A 19770-nucleotide genomic window follows, 5' to 3' on the forward strand; every position below is an offset into this window, starting at 1 on the left:
GGTGGCAGCCACAGGAAAATGGAAGACCCCCTGACCTCCAAAACCTTACATTTGGACATAAAAGAGAGTTAGAATTGAAGGGGAGAGAGTCAGCATCCCAGCAGGGAGAGGAAGGAAGGGGTGACCTTGGTCAAGTCCCAGCCTCCCTGGGCCTGTTTTCTCAACTGCCACGTGGACAAGATGACTGTCACATCTCCCTCACACTTTCTCAGTGCTTTACTCAAGTGGTCCAATAGGGCACCCCTGGCACAGCGGTTCTCTTTAAGACATCACTCTTTGATGTCATTGGTCCTCCCTGAAAACCAAGGCCAAACCAACTATTGCTAAGTAACAGGCCCATTTTTTTCTTTCTGTCTTACATTTCTCTGATAGGCTCGCAGCTCCTCTGACATAACGTGCTCACCCCACATGCTTCTCCGCTGCCCTCTGGGCCATCTTCAACCCCAGTTCTTCCTGCTTCTGTTGTTTCCTGCCTGACAGGCGTACATCATCGACAGAACAGGGCTGTTAAAAAGAGGGGCCTTTGTTTCTGGGGTGGCTTAGGATCGTTAAAAACCCTGGACAATTTCCCAAAGGTTATTCAGCCCCCTTTCCTCTTTTTCGATTTTGAGCACATCTATATTCCTTTTGCAGCATCCATCTCTGTAGAGGGCTCTCTGTTGGCTGCCTAACTGACCACATATCACATATCGGGGCAAATTCAAATAGAAACAGGGGCCACTAAATCATCCACAAAGATGTCCAAGTGCCACATATTAACTTAGAAATCACATGGGTTTGCATATTTTTTTTTCAAATGAGCACACCAAACACATTAAAATTGAATAGGCTAGAGGGGATGTAGAAAAACGGGGATACTGGTGTATTGTTGGTGGAGTTGTGAACTGGCCCCTCCATTTGGGAGAACAATTTGGAACTAGGTCCAAAGGGCTATAAAATTGAACATGTCGGGGGCAGCCAGATGGCGCAGTGGTTAAAACACCGGCCCTGGATTCAGGAGTACCTGAGTTCAAATCTGGTCTCAGACACTTGACACTTACTAGCTATGTGATCCTGGGCAAATCACTTAACCCCCATTGCCTGCAAAGAAAAAAAAAAAAGAGTTGCTATAAAAAAAAAAAAAAATTGAACATGTCCTTTGACCTAGCAATACCACTACTAGGTCTGTATCCCAGACATCAAATAAAAAGGGAAAATCACCTATGCATACAAAAATATTTCTAGCAGCTCTCTCTGTGGTGACAAAGAATTGTAAATTGAGGGGATGTCCATCATTTGGGGAATAACTGAACAAACTATAATATATGATTGTGATGGAATTTTCGTTGTTGTTGTTTAGTCGTTTCAGTCCTAACTCGGTAACCCAATTTGGGGTTTTCTTGGCAAAGACATTGGAGTGGTTTGCCATTTCCTTCTCTAGCTCATTTTATAGATAAGGAAGCTGAGGCAAACAGGGTGAAGTGACTTGTCCAATGTCATAAAGCTAGTAAGTTTCTGAGGCTAGATTTGAACTCAGGCTTTCCTGATTCCAAGCCCAGCGCTCTATCTACTGTACTACCTCGATGCCCCTGTGATGGAATACTCAGAAAAACCTGAGAACTGATGCAATCTGAAATGAGCAGAACCGGAAGAACATTGTGCACAACAACAGTGCTATTGTAATGATTATCAACTGTGAAAAACTTGGCTATTCTGATCAAGACAATAAATCACTCAAGGCAATTCCAAAGGACCAGTGATGAAAAAAGCTATCCACCTTGAGAGAGAGCCAATGAATTCTGGATGAAGATTGAAACATATTTTTTTTTTTTCCTTTGGTGAGGCAATTGGGGTTAAGTGACTTGCCCAGGGTCACACAGCTAGTTAAGTGTTAAATGTCTGAGGCTTGATTTGAACTCAGGTCCTCCTGAATCCAGGGCTGGTGCTCTATCCACTGTGCCACCTAGCTTCCCCGAAGCATATTTTTAAACTCTTTATTTTTTTGTTTTATTTTGCAACATAGCTAATATAGAAATGTTTTGCATGACTTCACATATATAATTTATATCAAATTTCTTGCCTTCTCAAGGAAGAGGGAGAGAGAGAATTTGGAACTCAAACATTTTAAAAATGGTTAACATTTTTTTTACATGATTGGGAAAAAACAGATAGGAACCACATTTTTTTTTTGTGTCTTTTTGGTAGGACAATGAGGGTTAAGTGACTTGCCCACAGTCACACAGCTAGTAAGTGTCAAGTGTCTGAGGCCAGATTTGAACTCAGGTCCTCTTAAATCCAGGGCTGGTGCTTTATCCACTCTACCACCTAGCTGCCCCAGAACCACATTTTAATCTGGTTCAGGCTACACTCAGGAAGGTGGTGGGCTGGGCCATTTCTTTGATACCTCTGGTCTAGACAGTAGGTAGTTTTTCATCTACTTGTTTTTTCCAGTGGAAAGTTTAGATCAAATTATTTTGAGGGATTCTAGAAATCATTCAGGAAGCTCTTTGGTGTTCCAGGACTTGATGTACTCTCACCATCCATAGGGAAAGAGAGAATGCCTCTTGGGCTTGGATTTCGCTCTGGATTCCATTCATGACGGTGGGGAGCTTTTCCCTGTCTTATCCCCCAGTCTCTTAGATACTGACATTTGCTCACTCAAATTGGAATCCTAGAATGTTACAGCTGGAAAGAGACCTCAGAAACCGTCCTGTAAAATTATCTCCTAAGGTTCCTGACAGTTCTAAAGATCCTTAAGTCATAGCCTCTCAGAGGGCACCTTGAGGACATCCAGGTCAATGGTGCCATTTTATAGATTGAACAACTGAGGCCCAGGAAGGACAAGTGCCAAACTATGGAAATGTAGTAGAGTTAAGGCAGAACCCAGGTTTCCCAGATGCCCACTGGCTTAGTATTCCTAAGAGAGTGATTCTAGGGGGCAGCTAGATGGCGCAGTGGATAGAGCACCGGCCCTGGAGTCAGGAGTACCTGAGTTCAAATCCGGCCTCAGACACTTAATACTTACTAGCTGTGTGACCCTGGGCAAGTCACTTAACCCCAATTGCCTCACTAAAAAAAAAAAAAAAAAGAGATTCTAGGTCGATGTTGCCGTGACAACATTTATATAATGCTTTAAGCTTTGCATGGTCTCATTTTAGCCTCACAACAGCTCTGTGAGGCAGCTACGACAAAGGCATCATCATCCCCCATTAACAGAAAAGCAAACAGGAGCTGGAAAGTGAATTACCTGGAGTCCCATCATAAGAGGCTGTATCGAAAACTCTGCTTTTCAGTGTGGTTCCGTCCCTCCCCCCCCCATGCCTCAGTTTCCTCAATCTATAAAATGAGGGAGTTAGATGAGATGCTCTCTGAAGCCCTTTCGGAATCTAAATCTATAATCCCTTGACTCCAAGTTCAACCAGGCATGTCAAACATAGGCTTGCCTCGCCCCAACCATATCTGAACGTCATTGGGAAATGTTTGCTAACATAAATAAATAAATAAATATATAATCAAACATTGATAAGGTCACCTTTTAAAGCTAAGTCAATAGGCTACTGTTTCGATTTGACACCGATGCTCTAAGCCACACTGCCTCCCGCTGCATCCCTGACTCCCATCCAAAGCCTCCCCCCTTCCTATTTATTGGCTTCCTCACCGAGCCAGCAGGGCCCTGGGGCTCTCAATGCTTTCTGCTGTTCCATTACCCTTAGGCTACACTCATCTCCTTGTTGTTTTTTTTTTTTGGTGAGGCAATGGGGGTTAAGTGACTTGCCCAGGGTCACACAGCTAGTAAGTGTCAAGTGTCTGAGGTCAGATTTGAACTCAGGAACTCCTGAATCCAGGGCCGGTGCTTTATCCACTGCGCCACCTAGCTGCCCCACACTCATCTCCTTTTAAAGAGTTCCAAGGGGGGGCAGCTCATGGCTGACAGGTGGCTATCTGACCTCTGCCTGAAGACCCCCGAAGAGGACGGGTGCACCACCCCCCAGGCTGCCTGTGTTGCTTGGAAGCAGCCTCGTTGGTTAGGAAGCTTTCCCAGACATGCATCCCAAATCGGCATCTTGGTCATTCTCTTCCCTCCATCGCTTCTCATTCCTCCTGTTCCTCCAAGGGTGGTTGTGAAGAAAATACCACTGGACCACACACCTCCTGCCTCTTCGGGCTCAGGACAACTGAGGCCCTACCTTAAAGCATGGCCCCTTCTCTCACATTGGATGTGTCTCCCCAGCAGTGCCAGGGAGAGGCGCCACAGCAGTAGCCCCCTGATGTGGGCCACTCTATTACCAAATCCCTCTCTCCACATTAAGGGAAGAAAAAGCACAGACTTCAGGGGAGATCATTAGCTGGTCTCTACAAAGGCAAGATGCCAAGGACCAAGATGCCCTTCTTCCCCAAAGTTTCCAGTGTTGGCTACTTGTCATTTCTTTTTAGACACTTTGCTAAACCTTTGAAAGAGGTCCAGGAGTGGATCACACAACCAGATGGCCCTGAGAACAAGAAAAGCTCAGTGCCTAAAACAATTCTGTTTTCTCAGTCGCATATACACGAGTCTTTCAAACCTAAATTACAGGGTAAGCCATCAATAAAGAACTGTGTTAGTTCAGGAGAGAGCAAGAGTTCGTTGAGACTGAATATAATTACCCAAATAATGCCAACTTCAGGGTTAACTGGATGGGAAACTTTAATGATGAGGTCAGGAACTCCATTTTCCCCATCTCCTTTTCTGACACCACTGGGAGAACTCATCACTTAGTGTTCAGTGAAGGGGGTGAATAAAAGGTTACCTGATCTTGGCAGCTACTATCATTGTAGTCACCCCAAACCTGAGAGGACAATTTCAGAGTAATCCTCTTTCTGAATCATACAGAAGGATATTTCTACATAAATCCTATACGATTATTTTTTACCTGCTCCAGGGCAGGTGTCTAACACTAGCGGACGAAACGTTTGCTAAACGAATCTGACTTTCTCCGATTGGTTCATTTGGGAGGCTTGCCCTAGGGAGAGAATGAAATTATTTCCTTTCTTAGTTCTTTGCACAAGGGGTTCTCATCCTGCCACTCCCTTTTCACATGCAGGCCACTTGGCTTACTGCCACTTTCGACAAGGGCCACAGGCCAGGTGCACAATTCGGAATGGGCCCAACATCAGCTACCAGGGGATGGCAGGACGAAGTCTATAAAAATGCTACCTGTCAAACTTGTCAGGATTTCCTGTGAAGCTCAAGACTTTTTTTTTTTGTTTGTTTGGTTTTTTGGTGGGGCAATGGGGGTTAAGTGACTTGCCCAGGGTCACACAGCTAGTAAGTGTCAAGTGTCTGAGGCTGCATTTGAACTCGGGTACTCCTGAATCCAGGGCCAGTGCTTTATCCACTGTGCCACCTAGCCACCCCTTAGAGCCTTCTAAAAGGCCACTCCAAGTGCAGTGTAGTCTCATGCCATTTCCCAGTCTCTGCCCCCATTACTTTGGGCACTCATGCCTAAATCAAAGTTCTTTGATCCTGTCCCAGCACAAAGACTGTGCCCAACAGAAGGGAGCTGTTTCAGTACTCAATGGCTTAATCCAAAATCTACCCCCTTCCTCTTTTTGGAGCTAGAAAATAGCCAAGGCAAACAGTGGAATTCAACCCAGAGTCCATCAGGAATGCCTCTTTTGCCCTTCCCTTTGCCCAAATGAGCTCTTTGAAATGAACCTTAAGTGGAAAGTCTGGGTCATGGCAGTGACGCAGAAGACCCCCTTCCTGAATAAGTTCCTGCTTGCTCAGCAGGCTACTTCCCCAGCCTGTTTGCTAAGGAATACCAATGCACAAGTTTTAAGATCACCACCCAGTCCTAGCTGGGGCCGGAGGGCCAGAAAACCATTTCCTTAATCCCACCAGAGGCAGGCATTTGGAGTCCAAAGAGGCCTGGGAAGGTCTCCAGCCTAACTTCAAAAATACTGCCGTGGCTTCCCACCAGGTGTGAATATTGTGGCAGCCCCACAACTAAGACTTGACTGTGGTCGGCTCAGATCAGGTTCTTTCTACCGTTCCTGGTACAACCTACTGATAAGCAGGTCTTGCACACCAAATGGCACGGGATAGGAAACCCTTTTATGGGACCAATGCAGAGCTCGACTGCGGGCGGAGACACTGCAAATCACTGCTGAACAGAGGCCGAGAGGTATTACGTTTATAAACATTTGGAATTTTATTTAAAAAAAAACATCACAACCATTAACATTGTTACAGTTAGTTCTCCTCCTGGGTCGCCACACAATGATATTTGAGCATGCTCACAACAATGGTTTCTCATTGGTTTATTAGTCTTCGTTAAACAACCATCTTTAAAAGAAGGAAAAGAAACTCAGGGCACTACCATTTAACTTGTTTTTAATGTTTCTCCACAAATGGTGAAAAATACTAAAGTACAGACAAGGAATAATCATAATGTTGTGGCCAACATTATAAATATGGAATTATAAATTTAAAACATTTTCTGGTTTAAAAAATAAATCTGGTAGTAAATGCAGCTCTGCGGGGTTTCTGCGTCTAGTAGGGCCGGTCTCTGCGCTCCTGACGGTGCTCACCTCTGCAAGGCAAGAAGAGGTTGCTGTTAAAACACCCAGGCTCCGCTGGGAGGCCCACCCCTCCGGGCATCCCCCTATGTGGGAAGAGGTGCCTGTGTCTGAGTGTGCACAGCCTCTGACTCCCTGCTCAGGCGCAATCACCTGGCACCCCAACCCCAGGCCTCGCCCGCTTATTGCAGACATACTTATCCATCTTTCCAGGTCCTCCACGCCCTCCTCTTCTGCCTCCCATTTGCTCCATGAGGGGTCCCGGAGGACCCCCAGGTCCTCCTCTTCTTCCTCCACCAAAGCCTCCTCGATCCATTCCTCGGCCTCCCCGAAAGCCGCCTCTGTCTCCTCCTCGGCCTCCTCTGAACATACCGCCAGGCCCTCCGCGGTCCATGAGGCCACCTCTCCCACCTCTCATGCCGCCAGGGCCACCTCTGCCCCGGTCACCACCTGACAAAAGGGAAGGGTCAGGGAGGTGACAAAGGTCAGGGGTGAACTTTAACAATGAACTTCAGTGAAGGAGGCAGTTGATCAAGCAGGATCTGAATCTCAGGCGTGTGCTCGGGAACCAAGCCCCTTTTTCCTTCTCTTATAAATTAAGGGCCGGTTCCACACTCTAAGATCCCCACCCACTCACCACTTTCTACTGAACACACCATGCCGGTACCTACCTGGAGGTGGGAAGGGTGGTGGGAGAAATCCCTCTGGCTTGGGGGCCTTACACTGATTACACTCTGTTCTCCAGGCAAAATTCTGGTTCCCACAGCCTCTGCACAGAAAGGTGGCACAGCAGACATCAGCAGCAGCCTGAGAGGCCGGCAGGGAGTGCGTCCGAACACTCCAGTACAACGGCGACAACTGTCACTCCTCTGCAAGACGCTAATCAGGCCTCAGGCTTGGCCACTCATCGAACCCAAACTGAACAAACCAGCAGCAGAGCCATTCGGGACAGCCCCTTGGAGCTCATGTGACTACAAAAAACAGGAACAAACCCTCTTCCTTCTCCTAACGACGCTGTCTTGACAGCAGCCTGCACCAGCTCTTCATCCAGGCCCAGCCATTCAGTGGTTTGGGGCCCTAAGGCTCCGCGTCTCCTCTCTTTCCTTATCAGCTCCCATGGAGAGAATCACCCTCTCCAGGCTGCTGACGCTCCCGTCGGCCTGTCCTAGCCTAACCTCAATCTCCAACTGGATACCCAGGAAACGCAACAATTTTGGCCAAAACAAAACCCATTCTCTTCCCCCAATCTTCCCTTGATCTCTGTCTTTCCTATTGTTGTAGAGCAAAGCTTTTTAAACTGTGGGTCACAGCCAATTTGCATCCTGTTTTATATACCTGTATACCTGGGGTCATGTGAAAAGGGGTCGCAAGCGGGAAAAAGTTTAAGAAACCCTGGTGTAGAGGACACCACCAATCCTCCCCATGCCCTTGGGCTCACAGCCTAGGCTGGTGCCACGTTTTGTCAGTTTTACCGTAACATCTCTCAAATATGTCCACCCCCCGCCATTCCAATAGCTGTGAAAGGTGGGAGATGGGGGTGGGGCGTCTCCTTGTCTCTGTGTTCCCTTAAGGCCGATCCATACTCTCAGCCACCGTAGTGCTCTTCCTGAAGAGCAGGCCAGACCAGGCCACAACCTTTATAGAACCAACTCCAGCGGTTTCCAATTTGTCACCCCCCGGGATTCCAGAAAAATCCCGCTTTGGCCTTCCTAACTTTGTCTTTCTACCCCTGCCTCTCCCCCCACACCCTCTGGTGCATCAGCCCAGGCCTCCTCGCCGGGGCCTCACACAAGGTAAGGTCACCGTCCCATGCCTGCAACTCTTTCCCTCCTTACTCCCAACTTGTGTTTCCTGTGAATCTCTGCTAATGTCCCACCTTGTACAAGAAGCTTTTCCTAGTTTTCCTCAATCTCTGGTGACTTCTGAGATTACCTCCATGGGTCTGGGTTATACATAGGGGTTTACATGCTGTCTCCCCATCAGACTGTGAGCGCTTTAAGAACAAGGACTTTTTTTTTTGGTCTTTATATCTCTAGAACTTAGCATATTTCCTGGAACATAGTAGGTGCTTAGTAAATGCTTGCTGACTTCACCTTTTCCATCAAAAATTACCCCGCACCTTTGTTACAATGACACATGGATACTTCTAAATTGCTACTAATTTACCCCTGCCAACACAGAAATACATACGGATTAGGGCACTGCCAATCGCCTGCTCTGTGTTGGACATTTCCTCCTCCTGAAGGGTTTCCTCGGGAACCCCTGGGTCCTCTTGGTGGAAAACCTCCCCTGTCTCCTCCTCTGCCTCCCATTCGACCCATGGGACCTCCTGGCCCGCCTGGCCCTCCAGGACCTGCAATGAAAATTAACTCCTTGTAGTCACTGACTTTAGCAATAAAGGCCATGCTGATCTCAGGCCTTCTTTAGAACAAAACAATTCCTGAGGATTAAGACTGATCTTTAGAGAAAATGCCCATGAGGACAGTGAAATCACCACCTTCACCCTACTCCCGTTTCCTCCTCCTTCCATGAAGATTCTTGGGCTATTCCAATCTCACCAGTTCCTCCCCGCAACCTCCTTCTCTGAATTTCTCTAAGTTTCCTGGGGGCACACCACACAGACACCCCCTTGATTTTATCCTAGGCTGGCAGGGGCACTGTGCAGTCTGAGAAGCTGGTTGTGAATTCTGATTTTGCTGCTTATGATTTTGTGTGACCTTAGATAAGTCACAAGGCCCTGTGGCCATCGTGTGGTCCCTAAAACGGGATGTCGTCACCCACATGGCTCCCTCTCAGGGCTGCTGATGCTGCAATACTCTTTCCTCCCTGACGGCTGGACAGAATCCTCTCTAGTTCTCCGTCTCTGACTCTGTTTTTGTTTTTTTGGTTTTTTTTGGCAGGGCAAAGAGGGTTAAGTGACTTGCCCAGGGTCACACAGCTATCTGACTCTCTTTTGCCCAGGACCCAAGGAAGCCTTCAGGGAGTCCCTTACCTCCTCGGAGTGGGGGAGGCATCCCTCTGCCTTCACGGGGTGGCATGCCGCCTCGCATGCTGTTCATTGGAGGTTTCTTCCGAGCAAGAGACACTTTGAGTTTGCTGCCTTGGAAGTCTTTCCCTGAAACAAGAGGAAAGGCAAGAGTTTTTCTTGTTTACTTGTGCTTCTTCACGACAGTGAAGAGAGCTGTCTGTCTAGTTGATCACCCTCTACCTTAACATTACCATTATTTTAGTCCACAAGGAATCACAAACACCCTTTGCTAAAAAAAAAAGCAATCTGGAGTGTGTGTGCACGCGCGCGCTTGTGCGCACGTGTGCATGTGCACCACATTTAACACTCTTTAGGTGAGACTTTCTAGCAATCTAAAAACCACGTCCACTCCTGGCATTAAAAAAAAAAGCAAGGAAGAACTGAGCCGGGCCACATTTATCACTGTTCCCTTCTGACTGGCTGACTGTAGTGGACATAGGTGCTGACCACTCTGTTCTATTTCTGCCACCAGCCCCTAAGAGAGTTGTCCTCTACAACTCAGGGAAACTCCTCCTTGGTTTCATACCGGAGTGGAAAATGTGCCTTTTCCCACAGTTTCAGAGGTTTTCATTATGTGCTTCAGAGAGCCAAAGAACTGGACTGATCTTCTATCAAGTGCCCTGAGAAATGTTTGGTCTTGTGCATAAAATTTCTACACACTAATTTCTACGTGAACCCTTTCCTTTCAAAACCTGCCTGAGTTCATGGTGACCATTTCCAGGATAAAAGTCCACACAAGGAGGGGTCTTAACATGTATCAAACTGATTCTAGATTTGAATCTGTGGGCTAATTAACCCTCTTCACTCCCGCCCACCCCCCCCCAATTTTCTCTCTCTACCTGAAGCACCGTCAGGCACAATTTTAAACTGGGCCTGCATTCTTACCATCAAACCATTCTACTGCAGCCTTTGCAGTAGGTGGGTCGTCATAGGATACTGTGGCATCTCCTTTGGGTTTTCCGGTTTCCTTGTCTAAGTAAATGTTTATCATCGGCTGCCCAGTCCTTTTGTTCATCTAGACAAACAAGACAATATCTATGCAATGGCTGAATAGCTCCCTTCTGATTTAAAAAAAAAAAAAAGAAAGAAAAAGGAAATTTGTGCTCAACACAAGTCCCTGCACCAAGAACAGGCCAGCCTCAGGCTCCTGGGCTTGTCCGGCAGACTCTTAAAGGCCCCTGGAAAGCCAGCTGTCACCAAACCCAGGCAGAACTCTACTCTCCGGAGAGGCTTGCAGGCCTCCTCTAATCAAAGGGAGTTCGGTATTCAGCAGAATGCCCAGCTTCACCACCAACTCCATGGTTTACAGATGGGGGAAAAGAATGTGAAGACAGCTCAGGTACCCCAATAATCACTGTTCAGGATGTTGCTCTCATTAGAAAAAGGTGAAATTTATTAAGACGTGGAAAGGTAAAAATACATTCTAAGAAATTTTCCATTAGAAAAAGATTTTAAAAAGGGGCAGCTAGGTGGCGCAGTGGATAAAGCACCGGCCCTGGAGTCAGGAGGACCTGAGTTCAAATCTGGCCTCAGACACTTGACACTAGCTGTGTGACCCTGGGCAAGTCACTTAACCCTCATTGCCCCACTTAAAAAAAAAAGACATGGCACTCAAAGGAAATAATTCATGTTTTCAGTAAATACCCTCTCCTCCTGAGGCTTTACTGAACAGCAATAAACTCCAATATTCAGAAACCCAAATATGACCAAAGCAGCTCCTGATAAAATCTGAACCCAGGTCTTGTCTTCTGACTCTGACATCCCAGAAAATCAGAAGCTTCCTTTCTCACTGCTGAGTGGGCAGAACTCAGAGAGACCAGTTTTACCCACCTTGACAACCCCACATTGTTTGAAAAAGTCTGCCAGCTCGTCAGCAGTCACATTTTCATTCAGTCCCTGTACATAAATTGCACTGTTTTCGGAGTCTTCATCTGGATCTACAGGTGGGCCTAAAATGTAAAAAAGTCAACATATATCACCAGATCTAGTTCCCAGACCAGTAGGTATCTGCCCATCAGCACTGATCAGAAGCATTCTTGGTGTTACTGGACTTGTGGGCAATGATTTCATGCCTCAGGGAGGGGCTGGACTGGATCATTTGAGGCCTCCCTCCAACCCTGAAAGCCGACTCTCCCTCATTAGGAAGCCCTAAGCCAGTCGAAGGGATACTAAGAAGCCCATGAGTGGCCCTAAGGAGGACACGGGAGCAGAATTCACCATGCCACTAAACCCTGCACCATGAAGGAGAGTAGAAACAGGTCGAAGGAGTCCAAGTTACCTAAGTCAAGGTCTGGTCCTTCTTCCATAGGTCCTGCCAATCAGGAGAGAGCACACAGAGGCTCGTTAGTGCAGGCCTTGCAAGCTGCACACCTTACAAACACACATCACTATCTACTATACCACCATGAGATGGGGCTTCATTAAACTCCAATTGACCCGCACTGCCAAAAAGCAGCAGTGCCCCCTTTAACATTGGTGATCAGAGGGCTAGGGCTTTTTTTTTTTAAAAAAAACAAGTTTGCTTTTAAACCATTAACCGATATTACCCTGTTTAATGCTTAACGTGCCAATCAGTGTTAAGTTTAAATTAACTTTTTTCCTCCAAATAAACCAAATTGTAAAAATGTCTGTTCCCCCAAATTACAGAAGCAGTCGCTCAATACTTCAAGTTACCCTTTGTTTTGTCACCATAGGTTAACCTTATTACCCCTAATGCAATGCCGGCAGTACCCATTACAGTCTTGTTGTATAGGCCACTTTTAAAACCACTTAGGAAACTAACAAAAATCATATTTTTCTAAGAACTGACTGCATTTTTTTTTTTTAAACACTATCCATTGTAATACTCAAAAACTTACCACCAGGCTTATTGAAGCCACCTCGCTCTCCAGCGCTGCTGGGGGGATAAACGAAGAAATGAAGGCCTTTCCCTTTACAAAGCCAGTGCCGCTCGGAGCCCCGGGGGCTCGTGGGAAGAAGGGCACTGGCTAACCCCATCTCCAAACAATGCATCTCTCTCAGCTTGTCACTAGGCCTCGCTCCGGGCAGCTCAGCTTGCTCTTTATACACAACCTTGCTTGTCTGATCTTACACACCAGTCTGGCTGGCCCTTTCAGTTCTGGGGGTGGGTATTAATAGTGCAATACTCGGCAAATAAGGAAGACAAAAATCAATCACCAGCTGGACAATGGAGCTTAGAGGAATAAGAAATGTGGGGCAACGTTTTGCTGAACCCTCTCTTTCTGCTATGTACATAAAGGTGCACCCCCGCTTTCTCCCAAGGGGAGCGTCAACTGAGCCTCGGGGCTCCCTAACCAGTTAACAGTTTAATAAAGCAGGAGACAACCACATCAAATGCCTACAACACACATCAGAGGGCACTTCCATCAAATCTTCAGCATGAAGCCATACAGTTCAGGTTATTGATGGATTTGACAATCTTTGTGGGAGGAGAGTTTACAAACAAGGCCAAGGCTCAATGGACTGGGGGTACAACTTTACAGACATTTAGGTCAGAGTCAATCCAATCTTCATGTCTGGCGGCCTGAAGTCACCGCCCAGAATCAAGGGGAAGAGGAGGCAAGAGTCTGGGCAGAGTTGTTCTCGCTAGGTTTTTCTGGCCAGTATTGCACCTTTAATACCAGAGGGTTTTAAAAATACAATTTCAAGCTGTTGCATGCAGCTTTGTTTCCTTTCTTAAAAATACACACCATAAAATGTTCTCTCTTTTTAAACACAAAAGTTTACACTTTAATTTTACACAATTCTAGAGTATTATACCTCCTCTGTTTTCATTACCAAACAACAAGTATGCAGTTACCAAAGTTACAGAAGGATTCCATTTATACAATGAATACATTTTGTTTAAAATATTCTATGTATATTTTTTCCTCTCCATATGGACACCGTGTCTAGTCCCACTTTTCATTATGCTGCCGGCTGAGTACTGAGTACGGGTACTTTTTAAGTATTGAAGTGTATACAAGGCTCTCACTTTGTAACCTGTAGCATATAAATGCGACAAAGCATGTTAAAAAGTTTCCACGTTTAACAGCCAATGAAAATATCAAAATACTGAGGCAATGAAAAAGGGCATGTTAACAACATTGAGTGCCTTACCTGCAGAAGACACTGAAAGCCATCACCACACCACGAAAAAGGGGGGGAGGTCCCCTATCCTGCCCCTACGGCCCCACAGACTGCTTCAGTCTAGTGGGAAAGCCGTGGGCAAAGCCAGGCTCTGTTCTCTGGCTCAGGTCATAGACAAACTACATCCACAAAGAGGGGCTCTCCCTTTATTAGTCAAGTCTACTTTACTTCTAATAGCATTAAAATGAAAAAAAATAACAACTTGAGAATTTTGTTGGCAATCAAAAAAAAAGCACCAAAATTTCTAGGGGATTAGAGACGTGATGATAGTCATTTCAAGTGTCTAGGTCTACTTTAGAACATTCATCAAAGAGGTGAAACCTTTACAATGGGACATCACAAGTCCTGTCCCCGCCCCCCCCACCAACCGGTAAGATTTTCTTTGGGTTCAAATGAAATACCCCAAAATGTATGTGCATTTGCACAAATCTAAATTTGTTGCCTCCAATAAAGATTTCACCACAACCTTCAGATTTACTTTTTTTGTTAAAGTTATGCAGAATGCCAAGGTGAATAGTTTTCATTAGCTTCTAGGCATTAATTCGGAGGGATGTGTGGCAGGAATCGAAGACTGGCTTTTTGTCCATTCTAACTATGAAGTCTATAGTAATTTGGAAAGTAACTCAATTTTTCTTTAAGCTGGCACCGACAGAGACATCAGCCTCCAAAATGTATTTTGTACAACACTCTGCATAACTTTGAACTAGTTTACGTAGGGACAGAACACACACAGAACTATGCCTTCTGTATATTAACATTAAGCACCAATATTAATGTACCATCCTCACCTTCATTAAAGCACAGACACCAGAGGGGGTAGGGGTGGGGTTTGGGACAGGGGAAGGGAGGGGGAAGCAGGGCTATAACATTACCAATAGAAACAAACAAGTTCTGCTAAATCAGATTGTGCCATCAATCAAGATGGCCAAACTGCTTTGGGGGTTCTCCCTGACTCCAATGGGGAGCGGTCCTGAAATCAATGAGACCAACCAGATTTCTATGTTTGGTTCCTTCACCTTAGAGCCACATTTTCGGTGGCATTAGTTATCTGACCTGGATCTTCACTCAACAGTGCTCCAATAACTCATAAACTTTTTAAACACAAACGGATGTTGGGGACAAACCTCCGTTTAAAACAGGTGACATTAGAGTTCTGCAGCATCTAGCATCTCTATGCATCTCTACATACTTATTTACACACACATCGGACATTTCAAGACAAGCACTCAGAGGCAATCAGTTAGACCTAAGATTGTTAGAAGGTTTGTGTGTGTTCCATCCCAGAGCTCTAGTACCCGCAGAGGACACTGTTACCTCTGTAGTTAACCTTGAAGGGAACTGAAAGTTCTAGGTTCCAAACCATTGCCGCCCCTCCCCAACCCAACGGGCTCTACTGGCAGGATAAACGCATACTGCCAATTCTGCCACCAAGATGCCATTTCCATGCTTTGGAAGATGACTTGAGATCAACAGATTGTCCATGGAAATGTAGATTTAATTTTTTCTTATATCTTTCAGTCCCTTCTTTCCACTGAAAATCCTATGGATGAAACACAATTAGGTAAAAGGAGAAAAGGTTTGCTCTTACCCCATTCCACCGCGTCCTCCTCCTCCTCCTCCCCGCCCACCTCTGCTCATGCCTCCACGATCAAATCCCCCTCTTCCCCTGCCCCGGTTATCAGGGCCACTCATGCTCCGGTTTTCTCCAGGTCCGGAAAAGCCTCCAGACTCCTGCCCATATACACCCATGCTACTGGGATGGTCCTGCCGGAACGCACCTGAAGAGAAAGTCACACTCGTAAGGCTCAGAGCAGCCTCTTGGCACTGCCTGCTCTGCTTCAGTTCACTGGCCTTTCTTTAGAGCCAGAGAACTGTCACGATTCTGTGGTGTCGGCTGAGTGCTCAGGTTAGGAGCTCTCACAGTACCAGGAGGAATCTGCTAAGGCCCTGGCTGAGGAGACTGCTGGGTCACAAAAACTCCAGTCACTTCCGCTGAGACCGTCCTCAGAGGGGATTGGTCAGAAAGGGCGTCAAACAGACAGAAGTCCCAGACACGGGGCGACACAAGAGTTAGGTTCCCCGCTCCAAATCCTACAAACCCCAGCATAAGGCTTCAGGATCACAAAGGGGGAAAATGCTGCTTCCAAAGGACATGGGTCACAAGCCTAACTTTTAATCGTCCCACTCCTTAATTTCCTAAGCCCTTGAGTGTATCTGATTAAGTTGTGTAGCTGGGATATAGGCAGAATCCATAGAGGACATGAAGGGGAACACTCATGAGGATGGGATTTCACTTAATGGGACAAAAAATGTAGACATGTTTTACAAACGGAGACACGGAGTTATTTATCGTTTGCAGTGACATTTCCCAAATGAGGAATCACTTGCTCTCCATGTTGATACTTAAACCAACAAACAACAAAACTCCTTTTATAAAGTGATATAAATACAGCGGGAACTTTCCCCCAAACCTCTCTAGTTGTCCAACAAAACCCACCAGCCTCATAAATAAACATCCACTCTCCCATGCTGTTTGTCCTGGGCAGGTGAGGTGGTAAAGAAGGCTGGCATTCTTTAAACACTGGGTGCCATAATGATCTTTTTCGCCCTTTCTTGGCAAGGTATTATAGAAGCTAATGGGGAAATTCTCCAGGTCATGAAAGACAAGCACAGGATCCATTCTTGGGGCCACCTGGGTGACCACCATCAATAGCCAGCCCAGTCCAGGAATTTAAAACAACCCTGGGACACTCATGTTCTCCAAATAACTCACTCTGCTGCCCGTAGCTGCTGCTCTGTTGGCTATATTGACTTGGAGCCTGGCTGTAGGATCCAGTTTGGGGGGGATAACTAGTGGGGGGCTGCTGCCCATAGCTGCTCTGTTGACCATAGCTACTCTGCTGTCCATAGCTGCTCTGCTGCCCATAGGTATTCTGCTGGGAGTAACTGCTCTGATCGTAACTAGTCGGCTGGGTAGAGGAATAGCTGAAAGACAAAAATTAAAAGCTTTTTAGGAAAGAAAGCAGCGATGTCAACTTACTGGAACACATGGGGAATTTCCTATCCGATTAGCGCTACAACCCAACCACAGTTCAGAGGAAGTCAAAGACAGTCCTTTTGTAGAACATTAAAATCTATCTTGATGAAAACTTAGACCCCAGAACCGCCCTAGAGTTTCTACCAAGGAAAACTGGGATGCTGAAGCTGGGCTAGGGAGGCCTCAAACCCAAGCTTGTTAGGTTCTGGGCCATGACAGGGGGGCGCTGAGCTCCAGCTCTTCTGCAGTGCCAGTCTGGATCTGTCTAGCCCAGGCACTAAAGGCATCAAGTGGACTTCTCTTTAATCCCCTTGGATGGTCACAAATGACTCTCGGGTTGGGGGCACAAAACCAAACAGTCTTTCTTTGAAGGCTCTCAAAAGTATCCCTCACAGCTCTGTCTCTAAACATGTGAGGTGCTTAAAAAGTTTTAAATGCAAGAACTAGAAATATGTCAAGAAAATATGGCAAATAAAAAACTGACAAGCACAAATTTCAGAAGTTTAGGCATAAAGTGAAGCCACTTGGGAAGAGGAGGAGCAACAAAACCAAGACCTAAAAAAAAAAAAAGAAAATTTATAATCCTTGGTAATTATACTGATCGAGGGGAAAAAACAGAAAAAGACAACACAGAGTTTCCCCCCTTTGAGGTAAAATCTTCTCAATCAAAATTTTTATGAGAATTCTAAAGAGCAAAATTATAAGGAGCACTGGTCTAGGTCAAGGGTTTTTAGGCTGGGGTCCACTCACCCCCAGGAGGTCAACGGATACATTTCTATTTCAGGGGTTTTATGAACTTGGATGGGGAAAAAAATCACATCTGTGGTTCAATGTTATTGGCTTCCTTTATAACTTCTAGACAATATTCTGCAAAGGGGTGTACAGGGTTTCCCAGATGGCCAAAAGGGAGAAGTGCCTCCTGGAACAGATGGGCTCTAAGGTCCATCTCCAGCTCCAACAATAAAGTTAGGTGAACAAAAGGAGAACAGGACAGAACAGCAGTAAATCTAACTGCTGTGGGTTTGGGCATACAGTTGTTTCCCGACCTCCCCCCACCCCTATCATTATTATTATTTTCCAACCACATACTGAGGTGACCATCCTTTTTGAAGCAGACACAATGGTTGTCAGCCTCATCTTTCACTGCTTCAGAGAACACTGTCATCCCTGAGGATGAGACAAACCATGTTCACATCCCAAGAGTTACCTGGTTGGAGGATAGGACGGAGGTGCGGTGACTGGTTGCATGGGATAGCTGCCGGGCACCTGTGGGTAACTGTAGTTGCTCTGTCCGTACCCTAGGCTGGGCTGGCTGTAGCCTGCTGTACTAGATTGAGGCTGACTAGTCTCAGCGGGCTTGCTACCATCCTGGGGTCTAAAAGGAGAAATATACAAGTAAGAAGCCACCTTTCTGATGGGCACACTTAACTAAACCCCTAAGCACTCTCCAAATATGAGCAGCACACATCCTTAGGACCATCTTGGAAATAAAAAGGCTCCTCAGAGCCAGTTTATAAATGCTTTTGCTGGAAGGGAACATTCCGGAGAGGGAGAGCAATGTTCCCAAATCTAAGTATCTGATTCAGTCACATTACCCTTTCCCCTGACATAAAGGTAGTTAAGAGTTTGTTGGGCTGGGGAGGGAAGTGGTTTGGAGGGGAGAGGGCTTTTTTCAGCTAGAGAAGTGACAGTGGGGAGAAGGGGCATTTCACAAGAAGTTTTCAGTTACACGAATGTTTATGCAAGTCCAAAGTCTGGCATATTCTAGTGTAACTAAAGCTTTTTAATGTATTTCTTAAAAAATAGCTTCCCATCTCCATTATCTGAAATGAGGACGAGTGTATGCAGACACTCATTTGCTGCTGGTCATCGAAACTTGCCTCAAGTGCCCCTCATGGCAATAGCATTGTGGGCCAGGCTGTTTCTCCCCAAACCCTTCTAGAGCAGTCATGGAAACGGGCAGTTGTTTACCAGCCAAGGACTCACAAAATAAAATGGGTCAGGTGAAGTGTGGCTCATCTTTCACAAGGGCCAAGTTATCGATCTAAATCCTGAAAAGGCCAACACTTTCTATTGGCTCTTCACTGGGCCCCAATGCTAGGCTTTTGCTAGGGATTGAGTAGAATGGGCTAAACTATTGTCACTGGGCACTGGCAGGCCTGAGAGCTGGTGTGAAATGCTGGCCTGTCCAGGATCACAGTACATACAATCTGAGACCTTCGGAAGGTCAAGAGATCATCCCACTATTTCCAGTAGAAAGGGGGAGATGTGAGGTGCAAGGGAGAGCTGGTTTTTGTTTCGATGGCTGTTTTAAAAAGTATCAGGAATGAGAAACGATGAAGATGGACAGCAACAAAGAAGGAAACGAGGCAGTAACTGATTTCATCACAATTCAGAGATTGGGCAGATATACTCTGGTTGGAGTGAGGCACCTGGCTTCAAAGGACTTACTGAAATGAGAAAGCACACTGAAGAAATGGCACACTACAAATTGCCTGAAATGTCTGAGTCAATTGAAATGGGGTGCCATAGCTCAGATGCTCAAAGTGGTTCCTAGGGAGACCCAACTCTAATAAACTGAGCTGGCTCCTGCTGCTCCGATATGCGCCACTCTTATGATCCCCTGATCGGTCCTGATTACTCACTGTGTGTTTCAGAAGTAATTGCACCAGTCTTTGCCCGAGCTAATTTCTTACCTCTACAGCAGACAATAAGTCTAGGTTACAAGTCGATCTCTCCTTTATTCCCTACAAGCTTTTCTTTCAATTCAGTTTTACTTCCTTCAACGCTGTAGCAGCCACCAAGTACACTGGCTAAAGTAAAGACCTTCAATCCTCTGTTAAGCAACAAGTAATACTGTTTACCCACTGCTAACCAAGCACGGGAGATTGGAATCGCTTACCCTACTGTTCAATATGCACTATGGTACCCAGCTGATGCCACACCACACCTGACTTTGGGTCTCTAATATTAAGGCCCATCTATAACTGTGGAGGAAACTGTTAACTGCCAAATAAGT

At 46.0% G+C, this 19770-nt stretch overlaps 1 protein-coding gene across 5 annotated transcripts in view; it reads right to left on the bottom strand.

Annotated features, from left to right (window-relative positions):
* Positions 1-6146: 6146 nt before the first annotated feature.
* Positions 6147-19770, bottom strand: part of EWSR1 (EWS RNA binding protein 1) — a 31189-nt gene continuing 17565 nt past the window's right edge. For 2 of the 5 annotated variants that reach the window (XM_043983787.1, XM_043983769.1), the window contains 12 exons: positions 17959-18126; positions 16488-16699; positions 15303-15492; positions 12424-12458; positions 11844-11876; positions 11396-11514; positions 10451-10580; positions 9530-9652; positions 8728-8890; positions 7209-7306; positions 6735-6987; positions 6147-6551 (listed from right to left, as the gene is read on the bottom strand). In XM_043983787.1, the coding sequence (XP_043839722.1) occupies positions 6512-6551; positions 6735-6987; positions 7209-7306; positions 8728-8890; positions 9530-9652; positions 10451-10580; positions 11396-11514; positions 11844-11876; positions 12424-12458; positions 15303-15492; positions 16488-16699; positions 17959-18126 (1564 nt within the window). In that variant the 3' untranslated portion in view covers positions 6147-6511. Of the gene's footprint in view, positions 6552-6734; positions 6988-7208; positions 7307-8727; positions 8891-9529; positions 9653-10450; positions 10581-11395; positions 11515-11843; positions 11877-12423; positions 13568-15302; positions 15493-16487; positions 16700-17958; positions 18127-19770 lie in introns of those variants that run through there. The other 3 variants (XM_043983778.1, XM_043983759.1, XM_043983795.1) reach the window with 2 other exon arrangements.

This window comes from Dromiciops gliroides, chromosome 1 (genome assembly GCF_019393635.1).
Source record: "Dromiciops gliroides isolate mDroGli1 chromosome 1, mDroGli1.pri, whole genome shotgun sequence".
Classification (NCBI taxonomy): Eukaryota; Metazoa; Chordata; class Mammalia; order Microbiotheria; family Microbiotheriidae; genus Dromiciops; species Dromiciops gliroides.